This window comes from Lathyrus oleraceus, chromosome 5, assembly GCF_024323335.1.
Source record: "Lathyrus oleraceus cultivar Zhongwan6 chromosome 5, CAAS_Psat_ZW6_1.0, whole genome shotgun sequence".
In the NCBI taxonomy this organism is placed as follows: domain Eukaryota; kingdom Viridiplantae; phylum Streptophyta; class Magnoliopsida; order Fabales; family Fabaceae; genus Lathyrus; species Lathyrus oleraceus.
The window spans coordinates 30,403,882-30,421,744 of record NC_066583.1 but is presented as its reverse complement, the minus strand read 5'-3'; the positions used below and the strand labels follow the sequence as shown (position 1 = coordinate 30,421,744).

Sequence of the window (17,863 nt, the reverse complement as noted above, 5' to 3'; positions counted from 1 at the left end):
CCTAGTAAAGCGTAACCAGTCAACTTCGCAGGTTTAACACTATAAAAGCTCATTTGTCATTTCTCTTTCTTCTCACGAAAATCTCTATTTTCCATCTAAGTTCATCTTCTTCAACTTCTCTGAAAACGCTTCTTCTTCAGTGCAAAGTATTTCTGGAGCTTCGACCCATTCTGGTGCTAGTGCAAACGAAGCATCACATGACGAGCTCCTTCAACAAGTGAAGAAGGCAGTTTTTGATGTAAACCTCTTTGACGAATTAAAGAATAATGTGGGAGCGAGCTTTAGCATAAATAAGCTGATAAGCAAGATTAACATCCCTGCTTGCCCCACTGATGTAGGCGAGGCCCTTATTGATATTCAAAACCTTATTGACCAAGTGTGTGCTGAATATCATAGGGAGGTGGATGCCAAAGCTAAGCTTCTATCGACTGAAAAAGCTCAAGCCATTGAGTTTGACAACGCCCTTCGAACTTCACAAGCTTCTGAGGAGTTAGCCGCTTCCAGAAAATCAGCCCAAGCAGAGTTCGACACTTACATTGCTTCGATACGTCTCTGGGAATCTCATACTGCAGAATTGCAGAAGAAGATTTCTGACGCTAAGGCGAAGCAGGCTGCTATCTGAGGCTTGGATAGTACTGAAGCTGATGATCTGGAGAAGCAAAGCGTAGATCATGTCGAAAAGGCTACGACAATGAATGAAGATATTACACGCCTCAGAGGAGTTCAAGTGGCTGTTCAGTATAAGATTGGCTTGGCGAAGAAAAAATATGATCGGATGAGGGCCATTATTCCTTTTTGATTTCCTCCTGTATTTGATTTATTCGACTCTTGTTTACTTGTAACTTGATTGAGACGAAAGCCATTTTGGCACATATTTGGAGTTTAAATATCTTCACCATTTTGGCCATGATAGTTCTTTACTTACTATGTTGTTATGATTCTAACTCCGTGCATAAATGGTTTATACTTCTTTAAGTATTTTCCATTTACTTTTAGGATTCTTCGATCCTCTGTCAGTTCTTCTATTTCGTATGCATTGTTTGAAAAGGCTTTTAAAATTCGAAAAGGTCCTTCCCAATGTGGAGACCATTTTCCTAATGCCTTATTCTTTCGATCCATAGGTAATATGACTTTCCAAACTAAATCATTCACAGTGAAGGTTTTACCTTTGACCCTCTTATTGTATGCCCTTGCTACCCTCTCCTTCTGTCTTCTTAATACTTCTAACGCATGCAACCTTTCTTCGTCCAAATCCACCAGTTCATTTATCATCATTTCCCAGTATAAATCAGATGGAATTTCTCCTTGTCTTTGGATTCTCACTGATTGCAAGTAGATTTCGACAGGTAATACTGCATCATGTCCAAATGTAAGCTGGAAAGGTGTAGTGTTAGTGGCTTCTTTAGGGGAGGTTCGACAAGCCCAGAGTGCTTGGTCTAAAGTTTTGTGCCAATTTTTTTGGCTTTTTCCCTACATGCTTTTTGATTAAACCAATTATTACTTTATTGGCTCCATCGACTTGCCCATTGGCTTGAGCATAATAGGGTGTGGATGTTAACAGTTTGAAATCCATTTCCTTTGCAAACTCTTGCATCTTTCGACCAGTAAAAACTGACCCTTGATCTGTTGTTATACTTTCTGGGATTCCAAATCTGTTAAAATTTGCCTTTGAATGAATTCAATAACAGTTTCTTGATCCACATTTACTAAAGGTACTGCTTCGACCCATTTAGTGAAATAGTCAATTCCTACAAGTATGTATCTTTGACCTTTGGATGAATTGGGTATAATTTCCCCAATTAGATCTAATGCCCATCCCCTAAAAGGCCAAGGCTTAATAATTGCATGAAGTTCACTTGCAGGAGCATGTTGAATTACTGCATGTATTTGACATTCTTGGCAACCTTTAGCAAACTCTATACAATCTTTTAACATGATGGGCCAATACATTCCATATCTGAAAAGCAACCATTTCATCTTATGTCCTGCCTGGTGTGCTCCACAAGCTTCGCTATGTACACTAGATAATGCCAAGTAAGCTTCGCTTTCTCCTAAGCATTTCAACAGGATCCCTTCAGGGGTTTTCTTGAATAATTCATTTCCTATCAACACATAAGATAAAGCCCTGTACTTGGTTTTTCTTTCTGTATCTGTCAAAGGGTCCTTGAGATAATTAATAATTGGATTCCTCCAATCTGTATCTATTAAGGTATCAATGGCCAATACTTCAAACTCCTCTTTGTTAGCATATCCTAACCGGGTGCTTTCTAAATTTGTTGGGGACAATCTGGAGGCCATTGCCTTTCCTCTTACTTCGACAAGTTCTTCTAGCTTCTCTTTTGAAATTCTATACCCTGAAGCTATTTGTGCTAAGTCATTAGCCTCTTGATTTTTTATTCTAGGGACATGTTTTATGTCGACGTATTCGAATTTTTTGAGTAACCTATTTGCAATGACGAAGTACATAATCAAATTTTCTTTTATACATTTGTACTCCTTCGTCAGTTGCTTGATTACTAATTTTGAGTCTCCTTTAATTTCGACCCTAGTTGCCCCCAATTCCAACAAAGCCTCAAGTCCTGCAATAAGGGCTTCATATTCTGCTTCGTTGTTAGAACAAAGGGGACCTTCAATTCTATATTTGAGTTTTTTTGGAATTTCGTCAGGAGAAATTAACATTATCCCAACCCCACTTCCATCCTTATGAGTGGAACCGTCGAAGAATAATTTCCAAGGTTTCAACTCAACCTGAAGTTGAGGATTTTCGACCACTGCATAGTCTACAATAATGTCTGATACTATTTGTCCCTTCATTGCCCTTAAAGGCATAAAGGTTAAAAAGCATTCAGTGAGTGCTAAATGTAACGCCCCGATAAAATAAGATAATTATTTAATTTAAGTTAATAATATATTTATTAATTTAATTAAATAATTGGAATATTTTTATTGGAATTATTATTATTGGATTATTTTATTATTATTATTATTGGAATAAAAGTTGGAATTAGAAAAGGTCCCATTTGGTAAAAGGTTTATTTTTTCACGTGAAAAGGAAAAAGGGACAGAAAAGTGGAAAAGGGCAAAGAGAGCCAGAGAACAAGGGTTGAAGAGAGGGAGAGCTTGAAGCTTAAAGATTCGCCGGATTAACTCAGGTAAAGGGGGTTTATCGTCGATTAATGGGTATTATGGGATAACATGTAATGGGTAGTGATAGACTATTGATTTGTCCCTGATTTGAATGATGCATGATGAAAATTGTGAAATGTTGGATGAACGAAAATTGGATTATGATTGAAAGGAATTCGTAGGAATTAAATGTAAAAATGTTAGAATTGGTGGAATTGAATAGGGTATGATTCGTGTTAGATGATATGAACGATTACTGTGTAAAATTGGATTGTAGGAGGTTGGAATTGGTAGATCTCGTAGCAGAGAAGACCATAGCAGATCTGGAAATCTGGTTTCTGGTCATACGCGTATGGCACTAGGCAATACGCGTATGAGATGGTCTGGTACGCGTATGGCACTAGGCAATACGCGTATGGATGAAGAAGATGATGTTTTGAACGTGGTTTGGTCTCTGTTGGTACGCGTATGGGGAAGTGGTACGCGTAGCATACGCGTATGAGACAGGTGATACGCGTATGGGATTGGCTGAGAAATGGGCCATACGCGTATGGGACTAGGCAATACGCGTATGGGCAGGATTGTGATTTTTCTGTGTTGTTGTTGTGCAGTTTTTGGTTGTTCAGCTGAATAATGTAATTAGCTGATGTATGATAGGGTAGGGGGTCATTTCCCGTTGTTTTGAGCAGTATAGGTATTAGTAGAGTGTGCTAATACTGTGATTGATTATGTGGTATGACATGATATGATTATGTGGTAAATATGTTGATGATGTATGATGGTATGCATAATGTTGTGAATGTGTATATCATGTATGAAATTATGAATGGACTGTTTATGGCTTAGAGTGTGAGCATATGTCCATTGTGAATGATTGTTGATGTTGCATGACTAAGTGATTTAGCTTGCATATTGTGGCCTTTATGGTGGTAGCTAATTCCCATGGTGAGGAATTAGTGAGTTAGTATTGTGGATTGTTGTTGATGTTTGCATGCTAGGTGATTAGCGTGCATATCATAGCCCTTGGGGTGGTAGCTAATTCCCATGGTGAGGAATTAGTGAGTGAGTCACTAGGTCTCAAATGAGTGGGACTAGTGAGCTTGGTAGCCGTATCTGGATTTGATCGGTGAGGTTGAACTATATGTTCACGAATAGTCGGTACCGCATGCATGGAGTCTCATTGCATAATGTATGTATGTATTGCGTATAATATGAATGGATGTATTCCAATATTATACGTGTGTTTTATGGTTGTGTTGAGTTTGAGTATGATGATGATGATTATGAGTTGATATTGCCGTTGCTGAATATGTGTATGATTAGGGTGATGAAATGTGTTAATTTACTTAACATTACATGATATTTTATAATGTTTATTATATCGATTGAGGAACTCACCCTTACAACTATGTTTTCAGGTAACGAGTAGTGATTGAGTAGAAGCTAGTCCTTGGAGTCTAGTGTAGTTCCTTAGTGGGTCATGCTCTGGTAGATGTAACATCGGGATGGGATGTTTTACTATGTTTTCAATTGGTTGTTGAACAACTTTACATGTAATGTATTACATGGTTTGAATGTTGTTAGTTTGTATCCGCTGCGTATTATGCAAATGTTTTATTTTGATTAAATAAATGAGCATGACAGGACATTTTGCAAAATGGTGTGAAGTGTCAAGTGTGACACCCTTGATTGCATATTTACTCTGATTTATATTTTGTTATTTTAATTAAATATTGGGGTATTTTAGAAGGGTGTTACATTAGTGGTATCAGAGCATAGTCGGTCGAGTCGAGTCGTAATTATTCTGTTTCCCTGTATGTGATAGGTGTTGTGTAAACCTATCCGTACTTATTGTTTTAGCTTGTTGGGTTTTCAGAATAGAGATGGCTGGAAGAGGTAGAGATGATGCTGCGATTGCTGAGGCTCTGGGTATGCTAGCTGGAGTACTTGGAGGGAATCCGAATGTTGTGGGAATGGGAGCTGCTCGTCAACTGAGTGAGTTCCAGAAGAATAATCCTCCAATGTTCAAGGGAGCATACGATCCAGATGGTGCTCAGAAGTGGTTGAAAGAGATTGAGAGGATCTTCCGAGTGACTGAGTGTGCCGATAACCAGAAGGTCAGGTTCGGTACGCATATGCTGTCAGAAGAAGCAGATGATTGGTGGGTTGCTACCCGCACTGAGTTGGAATCTGCTGGGAATGCTGAGATCACTTGGGCTGTGTTCAGAGAGAGATTCCTGAGAAAGTACTTTCCAGAGGATGTCAGAGGAAAGAAAGAGATAGAGTTCTTGGAATTGAAGCAGGGCAATCGCTCTGTTACTGAGTATGCTGCTAAGTTCACAGAGCTGTCGAAGTATTACACTCCCTATAATGAGGCTACTGGGGTTGGTCGAGCTTTGAAGTCAAAGAAGTTGACACCTCGATTTATTGGTCCTTATCAGATTTTGGAGAGGATAGGGGAGGTAGCCTATCGTATCGCCTTACCGCCGTCACTTGCGAATCTGCATGAGGTTTTTCATGTGTCTCAGTTGAGGAGGTACATTCCTGATCCGTCGCATGTGGTCCAAGTAGATGATGTCCAGGTGAGAGACAACCTGACTGTTGAAACATCACCTATGAGGATTGAGGATCGAGAGTTGAAGCAGTTGCGGGGTAAAGAGATTGTGTTGGTAAAGGTAGCTTGGGGAGGACCAGCAGGTGGCAATGTGACTTGGGAACTTGAGAGTCAGATGAAGGAGTCTTATCCTGAGTTGTTCGCTTGAGGTATGTTTTCGAGGACGAAAACTCTTTTAGTGGGGGAGAGTTGTAACGCCCCGATAAAATAAGATAATTATTTAATTTAAGTTAATAATATATTTATTAATTTAATTAAATAATTGGAATATTTTTATTGGAATTATTATTATTGGATTATTTTATTATTATTATTATTATTATTATTGGAATAAAAGTTGGAATTAGAAAAGGTCCCATTTGGTAAAAGGTTTATTTTTTCACGTGAAAAGGAAAAAGGGACAGAAAAGTGGAAAAGGGCAAAGAGAGCCAGAGAACAAGGGTTGAAGAGAGGGAGAGCTTGAAGCTTAAAGATTCGCCGGATTAACTCAGGTAAAGGGGGTTTATCGTCGATTAATGGGTATTATGGGATAACATGTAATGGGTAGTGATAGACTATTGATTTGTCCCTGATTTGAATGATGCATGATGAAAATTGTGAAATGTTGGATGAACGAAAATTGGATTATGATTGAAAGGAATTCGTAGGAATTAAATGTAAAAATGTTAGAATTGGTGGAATTGAATAGGGTATGATTCGTGTTAGATGATATGAACGATTACTGTGTAAAATTGGATTGTAGGAGGTTGGAATTGGTAGATCTCGTAGCAGAGAAGACCATAGCAGATCTGGAAATCTGGTTTCTGGTCATACGCGTATGGCACTAGGCAATACGCGTATGAGATGGTCTGGTACGCGTATGGCACTAGGCAATACGCGTATGGATGAAGAAGATGATGTTTTGAACGTGGTTTGGTCTCTGTTGGTACGCGTATGGGGAAGTGGTACGCGTAGCATACGCGTATGAGACAGGTGATACGCGTATGGGATTGGCTGAGAAATGGGCCATACGCGTATGGGACTAGGCAATACGCGTATGGGCAGGATTGTGATTTTTCTGTGCTGTTGTTGTGCAGTTTTTGGTTGTTCAGCTGAATAATGTAATTAGCTGATGTATGATAGGGTAGGGGGTCATTTCCCGTTGTTTTGAGCAGTATAGGTATTAGTAGAGTGTGCTAATACTGTGATTGATTATGTGGTATGACATGATATGATTATGTGGTAAATATGTTGATGATGTATGATGGTATGCATAATGTTGTGAATGTGTATATCATGTATGAAATTATGAATGGACTGTTTATGGCTTAGAGTGTGAGCATATGTCCATTGTGAATGATTGTTGATGTTGCATGACTAAGTGATTTAGCTTGCATATTATGGCCTTTATGGTGGTAGCTAATTCCCATGGTGAGGAATTAGTGAGTTAGTATTGTGGATTGTTGTTGATGTTTGCATGCTAGGTGATTAGCGTGCATATCATAGCCCTTGGGGTGGTAGCTAATTCCCATGGTGAGGAATTAGTGAGTGAGTCACTAGGTATCAAATGAGTGGGACTAGTGAGCTTGGTAGCCGTATCTGGATTTGATCGGTGAGGTTGAACTATATGTTCACGAATAGTCGGTACCGCATGCATGGAGTCTCATTGCATAATGTATGTATGTATTGCGTATAATATGAATGGATGTATTCCAATATTATACGTGTGTTTTATGGTTGTGTTGAGTTTGAGTATGATGATGATGATGATTATGAGTTGATATTGCCGTTGCTGAATATGTGTATGATTAGGGTGATGAAATGTGTTAATTTACTTAACATTACATGATATTTTATAATGCTTATTATATCGATTGAGGAACTCACCCTTACAACTATGTTTTCAGGTAATGAGCAGTGATTGAGTAGAAGCTAGTCCTTGGAGTCTAGTGTAGTTCCTTAGTGGGTCATGCTCTGGTAGATGTAACATCGGGATGGGATGTTTTACTATGTTTTCAATTGGTTGTTGAACAACTTTACATGTAATGTATTACATGGTTTGAATGTTGTTAGTTTGTATCCGCTGCGTATTATGCAAATGTTTTATTTTGATTAAATAAATGAGCATGACAGGACATTTTGCAAAATGGTGTGAAGTGTCAAGTGTGACACCCTTGATTGCATATTTACTCTGATTTATATTTTGTTATTTTAATTAAATATTGGGGTATTTTAGAAGGGTGTTACACTAAAGCCCATTTTCCAATTCGAATGTGCATTATTGGCTTAGATAACATATACTCGATGACATCACAATGCGAAGAGACGTATAAATCAATAGGTTTTATATAATACTTGAGTTTAGTACAAGAGAAATGAAAACAAAGACATAACTTTTCTATTGAAGTGTATCTAACTTCTGCATCATTTAAAATCCTACTAAGATAATAAATGGCTCTTTCGACGCCATCTTCATTCTCTTGCGCCAACATGCTACCTATGGTAGTGTCGGAGGCTGATATATACAGTCTCATAGGCTTCTTTCCACATGGTGGTGCCAAGACATGAGGGTTTGTCAGATAATGTTTGATCTTGTCGAATGCCTCCTGAAGTTCGTCATTCCATTCGAACTTCCCTTGTTTCAGGCGCAGAAGGGGAGAGAAGGCTTGAGTTCGACCACTTAAATTCGAAATGAATCTTCTTAGGAAGTTTACCTTTCCTAATAATGATTGCAATTCTTTCTTGGTTGATGGTGCTTTGGTCTCCATAATAGCCTTCGTCTTGTTCTGATTGATTTCTATCCCCTTTTTGTGGACCACAAAGCCCAGAAAATCTCCAGCCTGCACAAAGAATGCACACTTAAGAGGATTCATCTTTAAGCCATGTTTTCTCATTCTTTCGAATGATTGGCTGAGATGGGTTAGATGATCTTCATCTGACGTAGATTTCATCACAATGTCATCTATGTAAACTTTCATAAATGTCTCTATATAATCATGGAATATAGAATTCATTGCTCGTTGGTATGTTGCCCCAACGTTTTTTATGCCAAAAGGCATAACTATCCACTCATAAGTGCATATTGCCCCAGGACAACGAAAAGCTATTTTAGAAACATCTTCTTTTGCAATGAAAATCTGGTTATAGCCAGAATACCCATCAAGCATGTTGAGATATTCATAGCCTGCAGTTGAGTCAACCAGCATCTCTGTCACAGGTATTGGATACTTGTCTTTAAGTGTTGCTGCATTTAGATCACGAAAATCTATACATACTCGCAAAGAGCCATTTTTCTTGATAACAGGGACTATATTTGCAATCCAATCAACATACCTTGTGGTCCTGATGAAATTGCAACGGAGAAGTCTTTCGACCTTTTTTTTTTATCTTTGAGAGGATTTCTATGGTGAATCTTCTTGGAGTCTGCTTGATGGGCTTCTTGCCATCCCTGATGGGCAGCTTCAATTCGACCAAGTCCCTCTTCAAACCAGGCATCTCGTCGTAATCCCAAGCGAACCAAACTTTGTTTTTCCTTAGCAATTCAATAACTCTCACTTTCAACTTGGGGTCCAGTTTAGCGCTGATGTAGGTGATTCTTTCTGCGCTTCCATTTCCGAGATCAATCTCTTTGAGGGGATCTTACGCTAACATCTTTGCACTTGACATTACTGGATCTTTTTCAAATCCTAGAGGCTCTTCGTCGTAGATGGCGTCTAACCTCTATTTTGTTGGTTCCACAGGTACTTGTTCGTCAGGGGTTTTTGGTTTAGAATACTCCTCAGGTCCTGTATTATAGATTTCACCATATGTGGCTTTGTTAGCCATGTTTGTTATCTCGGCTTCGAGAGCCGCTTGTCTTTTGTTCTCAGCCATGTAGGCCAAAATCTTTTCGAGGAAAGAAGACTCAGTCATAGTACGGGTCTTCATCCCAGCCCGTTGGCCGTATTTCAGATGATTCCCCTTCTTCTGGGTCTCCTATAATCTTCATATCCCACTGAAAGCCATTTGGGTGGAGAGTCAAGAAGTACAAGGCATTTTTATTTGGGGCGTAGCCTTCTTCCGCTGGGTAACATGGTCCTATGTGCGCCAAGTTTCTGTCGAAGTTTCTCTTGTCCACATGGTTTACTTCTGCCATGAAGTAACTTTGGTCAGCTTCGACGTTCTCTACCACACCATCTTCTCTCCAGATAGATATTCTCTGGTGCATGGTCGAAGGGACTGCCCCTATTCCATGTATCCATTCTCTCCCTAGTAGTAAATTGTAATTTGCTTTTGCAGGTATTACCATAAACATCGTTGGTCTTGTGATTGACCCAACAGTTAGGTCCATTTGTATGACGCCCAACGTTTGTCCTATCTTACCTTCATAATTTGACAATACCATGTTGTGAGGTTTGACGTCAGTGTCAAACATCCCTATCTTTTTCAACATGAATTGGGGCATCAAATTTACGGCTGCTCCTCCGTCCACCAAGACTTTATTCACTCTCATCTGTCCAACTTTGGCCCTAATGTATAGGGGTTTGAGGTGACTCTGCATCCCCTAGTGGGGCCTTTCGAAAATAGCGTTTTGCTCTTCGACAGCACCACTGTTCAGAACATAGTAACATACTGGTTGATGCTTCGCCATCTCCGCAGCGTCCACTTCCTCATTATCTTCAACCTCTGTTTCCTGGTTATACTCGTACGGCAGGACTGAGACTACGTTGCAATTCATATTCACAGAAGACACTCCGTCGGACTCGAAGTCGTCTGTGAGCATTTCCTCTTCTCTTACTTGTTCCTTCTGAACCTTCTGACTTACGTTTTCATCTGGAAATAACTTCCTTCCGACTGGTGGTTTGGTCGAATCCATGATATTTGGAGGAACCTTGACGCTGTTGGATTTTCCAGTCTCTTTTAGATTCATCTCTCTTTCTGTTTTCCTCATCCTCTGATGTCTTCTCCACTGGGATCTAGACATAGGATTTTTTCCCTTGTAATTTTCTAGCCCGATAGACTCTCTTTTGGACGCCTGAAATTGTTTTCTGTACGCCCAAGAGGTTCTTCCTCCATCTTCGAAACTTCTCCACTTTCCTTTCTTTGGTCCCACTTGAGTCCATTTGTCCTCAGGGACTTCTGCTGGCAGTTTAAACATAACTCTCTTCGCCCTTGGGTGAGGGATATCTGGCCTCCTAGGCGTTCCCCTCTTGTCGAAGCTATACATGTTTGGATTACCCCCATGTTCGTCCCAACCTTGGTCATATGGGATTCTTTCGAATGCTTCTACTAATTATCTATTATACATTACCCCACACCTGGGACACATCAAACATTCCGTTTCATATTTGTAGCAATGCACGGTGAAACCCAGAAGGCTTTCTCCTGGTGTGGGATACACCTTCTGTAATTGGCTTTCCTTCCTCCAGTTTCTCTCGGTCTTTGTTCGTTGTCATCTCTCATAATCCTCAGCCACCCTTCGAGATATCCTGATGCTGCATCTTGGGCACAACAACATGTCAGCATTCCTTTTGTGACATCTCCAGAGATATTCACGTAGGCTTTCGTTGGCTTTGGGATAGCCAAATTCCATCCCTTCTTGTTCCATCTTCAAACATTCCTCCACTTCCTCCATTTCTGGGGGGGGGGGGGGTGCTTCTGATCTACCATGTTGACACCTAGACTGGTGCCATCAGTGATTGAAATTGCCTCGAACTTCTTTCTTAGGCCCTCAGTAGCCTCAGTTTCTTTCCCCTTGAGACCTTCAGTGGGCCTTGGTTCGACGTTAGCAACCTGTTTACCTTTGACAGAGATTCTAAAGGAAACATCGTTACTTAGGCCATCAGTAGCCTGCTTTCCATCCAGCGTATAGCCTCCAGTTCCTCTTGCTTTTACAGCCTCCACTTCCCCTACGTCAACCATGTTGATTTCGACAGGCTCAGCATAGTTTGTCTCAGCAATGTTGAGGGGATCTGTATCAACTTTCATCTGGTTTTTTCCTTTGTCAGCGAACTTGAGGCGACCATCCCTAATTTCATTATGAATAAGATCCCTGAAAAGAAAGCATTGTGAGGTTTTATGGCCTAAAAGATTGTGATATTTACATAAGCCTCTTTTCTTTCTTTGTTCTAACAGGGGAATTTTTGTATCAGGAGGCACTATCATTTGGCCATCTTTTACTAATAAATGGAAGATCTCGTCACATTTGGTAACATCAAATGTGTAAGTCTTTTTGGGAAATCTATCATTCTTTTCAGTTTCGATAGGGTTTCTGCCATTCGAAGGTGTAAGTAATTTGCAGGCATAGGGTGGTGCTTCTTTTAATTCTGCCAAATCTACTTCGAAATCCTCAAGACCATAAGGGTCTTCAGCTATTTCAGACTCTCCGTCTTCGAATTCGACATAAGCAACCCTCTCTTTCTTATAATTCTTATTCGTTCTGGCCTTTTCAAATTTTAAGCGTTCGACCTGTCGAACCCTATCTGCTAATTGGGCCATGTCTCTTAGATGCTGGGTATCTAACTTTTTCCTTATGGAATAGTCTAAACCTCCAGCGGCCATTTCGACCAACTCGTGTTCATGCACTATTGTAAATCATCTAGATTTAAACAAACAGAACCTATTCAGATAATCATCTATAGGTTCGGTGAATTTTCTTTTGATGCTGGATAATTCCTTAAGACTTATCTTAGTTTGGCCCATGTAGAGTTGTTCATGAAACAATCTTTCTAACTGGGGCCAAGCATCTATGGAATTTGGTGGCAAAGTTGTAAACCACGTGAAGGCGTTCTTTGTTAAAGAACTAGGGAAATATTTCATCCTTAAGTTCTCACTGTTCGCCAAATCCCCTGCCTCAGTCATGTATTTGGCTATGTGCTCTATAGTGGATTCACTAGTGTCCCCTGAGAATTTGGTGGACTTAGGGATTTTAGAACCCCTTGGTAATTCTGTTTACAGGACATATTCTGATAAAGGAGAGGAATAATTTGGCCGTCGAAGTCATGTATTCAGACCATTCTGGGCCATGATCCTCTCTATCATACTGGTTAAGTCATTTTCCATCAGGTTTTCCCGCCTGACTCTATGAATTACTTCGTCTGCATCCTGGTCCCTATTAACCATTATCACTCTCCTAGGTTGTTCTTCAGGGGCTTCCCGTCGAATTGGTTGTTGTTCCAATCTTGCCCCCATGACTCTTTCGTCAGGGGCTTGCCTTTGTGGTCGAACCTGATCTATCGTTGGTTCTTCTCCCTGGATTATAACCTGGTTTGGCCTGCGTCGAACAACAGATTGTGGGGCGCCTAGAAAATCTGTTATGCGTCCCATCTGCGCTGACATTTGTTGGTATGTTTGGGCATTGTCAGTGTTAGTCCTATTCACATTCTATATTAAGGGAGAAAAAATGGTATTCATTTCTCTGGCCAGAACTCCTACCATATCATGGTTACTGGCATCCATTTGTTGTCTAAAGACTGCCTGATTATTCGTTGTAAGGGTAGGTAATAGGGTGGGGACTCCTTGTGATTGGTTATTTCGACCTACATGGTTCATGTCAGATCCAGAATTTTGGATTGGCGAAATAATCGTATTATGTGGTTGAGTATATATGGAAGAATTGTTTTGAAGTCCTGCCATGGCGGTAGATGGCATTCCATATGGGTAATCTCTCACAGGCCTAAAGTTCTCGAATCCTGGTGGCCTAGGGGTTGAAACTGCAGGAGTATCTGCTGCGCCTGACATAATAGGCATTGCTGTCGAATTATGCAAGGTCATGGATCCAGACGTTGGTATGGCCTGTGCATTAGGGATCTCAGTGGATACATCAATCGAATTTGCTCCGATTGTGCCTGATCCCTGGGGAGGGAATTGTTCCCCTTGACTGGTTGTATTAACCATCTCTTTTGCGTTTTTTCCGTTGGTTATAGGTTGTGAATTGTTGGTTATCCTACCACTTCTAAGGATCATACAACACTAATTTTTTAAACCAAAAGAATAACAACAATTTTGCGAATTGTAAAAACAAACTATTGTAATCAACAATTCTTTTGACACTGTCCCACTGGGCATGCCAATTTGTTTACCAGTGATTTCTGATAAACAACCGATAGTCTTTCAAATTTATATATTTTTGGTAACTCACAGGATCGACTAGATTGATCCTAGGACATGTGTCTCAAGAATTATTATTACGGTGATTTGACTCATGGTTAAGTTTGTTTCTGATTTGTGGATAACGAAGAGTTGTTTTGACAACAATTCTAAACGAAACATATGATTTGATGAACAACGTAAATGACGATAACTTTGTAGTAAAAGGTTTCTTGAAGATAATGAAAATACTTGGGAAAGGTAAAGATAAATGACTCGAAGTAAATGCTTTAAGTTTTGAGAAAGTACTGAAATTGAAGACTTGGCGAAATGTAACTACAAAGTAAACGTGATGATAAAACACTGAAAATAAGGGCAATTCGACATAATAAAAGGCAGTGAATAACTTTAATTTAAATAATTGGTATAAAATAGATAACATGAACGAAATTTATGGTGTTCTTCATACATACATTTTTAGCGTAAAACTCTTTTCTCTCGCTCTGGTACTTCGAGTGTATTTTGTGAATTTATGTATATTTGTTTGAACACCCCCTTTGAATCTAAAACTAAGACCCTTATTTATAGCAATTCGACCCTAACGGTCTTTACACATATGACTGTCACGTTCGCCATTCTCAAGCGTTGCATATCTCAGATGTTTCCACGTGTTGACCTGACGAAACGACTTTGTTTAAATTTCAAATACTTCCCGCTTGAAGCTTCAACTCTGTGAACGCTTATGTCGAAGAGAGCTTTATGGAAACCCAAAAAATCTTCTAAGTCTCAGGCTTCGGCAGCAAAGAATTGTTCACCCACGAAAAGAATTAAACAACTTCGACACAACCATCTTTTACTTATTCTCCAAAACGTCACATTTCCAAAGAACTTCAGCTATCTGTCGAAATCTCCAGCTAACAATTGGATCGACTTATCCAATTTGGAGGGTCAGTTCTAACCTGAAGGAGGAGTTTCAGTTTTTTTTTTCAATCACATGTACGTGGGATCGAAGAGGGATTTTCCTATTAAATCCAACATTAATCACCCCTTAATTAAATTTATTTATTATCACTTTTTTCAAAAAAATATAAATGTAATTAATTGAATATTGTTTATCCCTGATTAGTAACCCCTAAAAAATAAATAGATTAAATTAAATTAATAAATAATATTTAAAAATAGAATCACCTAATAATAAATTAATACAACATATCATTATAATAAAAAAATATGTGTAAAAATATATACATACAATTCAGTTCTGTATACAAACACATCTAATATTTTTTTAATTTTTATAGTTTTTGATTTTTTTATAGTTAATTTATAATTTTTATTTGCATATTTAAATTTGAACTATCCTGATTAGGAATATATTATTCAACTTTTAAAGATAAGTAAAGAAGTTATTTTCAAATAATTTTAATCTCTCTTTCTTTTTTTTCTTTTTTTTTGGTAAAAGTGATTATTTGTCATTCTTTTAGTGATATGACAAAGATTTTGATGATGTTGCACAATTCACGTGTATTAATGAATTTAATTTTAAATAAAATAATAATTAAAATTTTATTTAAAATATTAAAATATTATATTAAATAAATTAATAAAATGGAAAATAACATATTTCTTATTGAAACTCGGGTTTATAAGGCAATCTAAAATCTAACCAAACCAACCTCTAAATTGAAACATTCTTTCTCCATCCTCTCACTTTTTGTTTAAATTTCGTGTTCAATTTTATCAAGATGAATGGTTAACGAGTGTAATGAATTTTTTTGTTAGGAACACAAATCTTTATTTTTCTTTTTTATTGACATTAGAAAGTAGGTTTTTCTATTAATAACAAAAAAATCTTTCCTTTCTCAAATATATGATTTTTTTTTTAAAATAACCAATTTTTTTTTTAAAAATCGAAAATAATCAATAATTCAAAAAAAATACCAAAATAATAAGTTTTACCAGATGATGCGTCAGATAAATTGGCGCATCCCCTAACCATGAAGAAGAGGCGTCAATGATATTGGCGCATGCATTGACCCTCATGAGGAGGCGTCAATGCTCCTGGCGTCTTAGTGTAATTTGTAGTGTGGGCGTCAATCCCTATGGTGCCTGCATACGATGCTCCACACTATAAATTGCACTAAGGCGCCAGGAGCATTGGCGCCTCCTCATGAGGACTAATGCATGCGCCAATAGCATTGACACCTCCTCATCAAGAGCCCAATGCATGCACCAATGCTATTGGCGTCTCCTCTTCATGGTTAGAGGGATGCGCCAATTCATCTAGCACATCCTCTTGCAAAACTGATTATTTTGGTTTTTTTTAATTATTGGTTATTTTCGTTTTTTTTTTAAATTGGTTATTTTAAAAAAAAATCCAGTTTTATTCATAGTTGAAATCTGAATTTTTAATTTGAGATTTATAAAAAAATTAAAGAAGAAAAAGAAGAATGATAGAAAAAGAATAAATTGATTGAATGATAGAAAATGAATAAATTGATATTGTCCGCCATCATTTTTCATTTACCCATAACAAAACTTCTCTAAGTAAACATGTTTTTTTAATCCAAGCAATGTTGAAAATCCCCCAAATTCTAGGTAGAATTCCAATCAATCTTGATGAACAAGATTGTTATTACCAATGCAGTAGCAATGAAAAGAGAAGAATAATGGAGAAAGAAAGAGTGTAAAGAACGATGAAGGAGAAGAAGAATTAAAATTCTGCAGAGTTTCTCTCTGCCCACGAACTGTGGAAAACTTGTTATTCACTTTGCAACTGCAAAATACTGTGAATACTTTATTCACTTCATTATAAAAAATAAGGGTTACTCCCTCTATTTATAGATTTAGGCTAACTTGGACCTCAAGTCAAAGCCCAAAATAGCTAACACTACTAAAATAGGCCTAAGTTGAAATCATGTGTGAAGCAACATGCTTCGACACACTAACATAATTTAACACACTAGGTGGTTCGACACTTCCTTGTTCCTGTCGAGCAACATGTTCCGACACAAGGAATTACAATTCAACACACCACTTAATTCATTGTGTCTAAGTTATCTACATTCATCATAGCTCTTAGTCTTCTGAACACTTCGACCTGCACTCCCTTCGTCATGATGTCTGTAATCTGATTCTCAGTTCTACAGTGTTCCATATTCATCTTCCCATCTGCTATCTGCTCTCGAAGATAATGGAACCTCATTTCGATGTGCTTGCTTCGATCATGTGCTATCGGATTCTTTGCCAGATTGATAGCTGGCATGTTGTCGATCTTCATGGTAATTGCTCTATGACTCTTCGTTGTTATCTCTTCAACCATATTCACCATCCATGTTGCTTGACATACACAAAGAGAAGCAACTATGCATTCTGCTTCGCACGACGATAATGCCACTACTGGCTCCTTTCTCGAACTCCAAGCAACTGGTGCACCACCTAGTATAAACACATAGCCAATTATGGATTTTCGATCCTCATCATCACTACACCAACTTGAGTCGGTGTATCTCACTAATTTCCATTTTTTTCCTTCATCAGTTACAGGAAATAAAATGCCATAGTCAAGAGTTCCTTTCAGATACCTTAGTATCTTCTCCGCCGCTGCTAGATGTGATACTTTTGGCTTCTGCATGAACCTACTCACCATACTTACATTGTATGCTAAGTCAGGTCTTATATGACAAAGGTATCAAAGTGACCCAATAAGTCTTCTATATTGGGTTGAGTCGACATCATCTGAATCTGAATCTTTCGACAGTTGTAATCTAGGTTCAATTGCAGTCGAAGTTGGGTTGCAATCTTGCATCTCAAATCTCTTGAGTATTTCGCCTGCATACCTTCTTTAGTGCATTATCAAACCTCTACCACTCTTGTAGAATTCGATGCCAAGGAAATATGCAATGTCACCCAGATCTGACATTTCGAATTCCTTGTTGAGATCACCTTTGAAGTCTTCAATCTCCTTCTTGCAGCTACCTGTTATCAACAGGTCATCGACATAGAGACATAGTATAAGCAATTCACTCTTGTTTCTTCTTACATATACTCCATGTTCAAATTTGTACTTCATAAATT

The 17,863-nt window shown here is 38.4% G+C and overlaps 2 protein-coding genes across 2 annotated transcripts; both read right to left on the bottom strand.

Annotated features, from left to right (window-relative positions):
- Positions 1–924: 924 nt before the first annotated feature.
- Positions 925–9,592, bottom strand: LOC127078557 (uncharacterized). The gene is made up of 6 exons (XM_051019003.1): positions 9,464–9,592; positions 9,053–9,251; positions 7,967–8,963; positions 2,678–2,818; positions 1,753–2,443; positions 925–1,470 (listed from the first exon to the last, which is right to left on the bottom strand). The coding sequence occupies exons 1-6, from the start codon at positions 9,590–9,592 to the stop codon at positions 925–927; spliced, it is 2,703 nt and encodes a 900-aa protein (XP_050874960.1).
- A 2,700-nt stretch (positions 9,593–12,292) lies between these two features.
- LOC127078556 (uncharacterized) lies at positions 12,293–13,024 on the bottom strand. The gene is made up of 2 exons (XM_051019002.1): positions 12,742–13,024; positions 12,293–12,645 (listed from the first exon to the last, which is right to left on the bottom strand). The coding sequence occupies exons 1-2, from the start codon at positions 13,022–13,024 to the stop codon at positions 12,293–12,295; spliced, it is 636 nt and encodes a 211-aa protein (XP_050874959.1).
- Positions 13,025–17,863: the final 4,839 nt, after the last annotated feature.

Bases quoted from the DNA above. Each gene is read 5' to 3' on its own strand.
- LOC127078557 (XM_051019003.1), bottom strand. From the start codon at position 9,592: ATGGCTGAGAACAAAAGACAAGCGGCTCTCGAAGCCGAGATAACAAAC. The intron at 9,252-9,463 runs GTACCTGTGGAA...TGAATTGCTAAG, and splicing joins CAAAAACCCCTGACGAACAA to GAAAAACAAAGTTTGGTTCG. The intron at 8,964-9,052 runs GTATGTTGATTG...ATCTAAATGCAG, and splicing joins AATTTCATCAGGACCACAAG to CAACACTTAAAGACAAGTAT.
- LOC127078556 (XM_051019002.1), bottom strand. From the start codon at position 13,024: ATGGGACGCATAACAGATTTTCTAGGCGCCCCACAATCTGTTGTTCGA. The intron at 12,646-12,741 runs GTATGATAGAGA...TCCTGTAAACAG, and splicing joins GATGGAAAATGACTTAACCA to AATTACCAAGGGGTTCTAAA.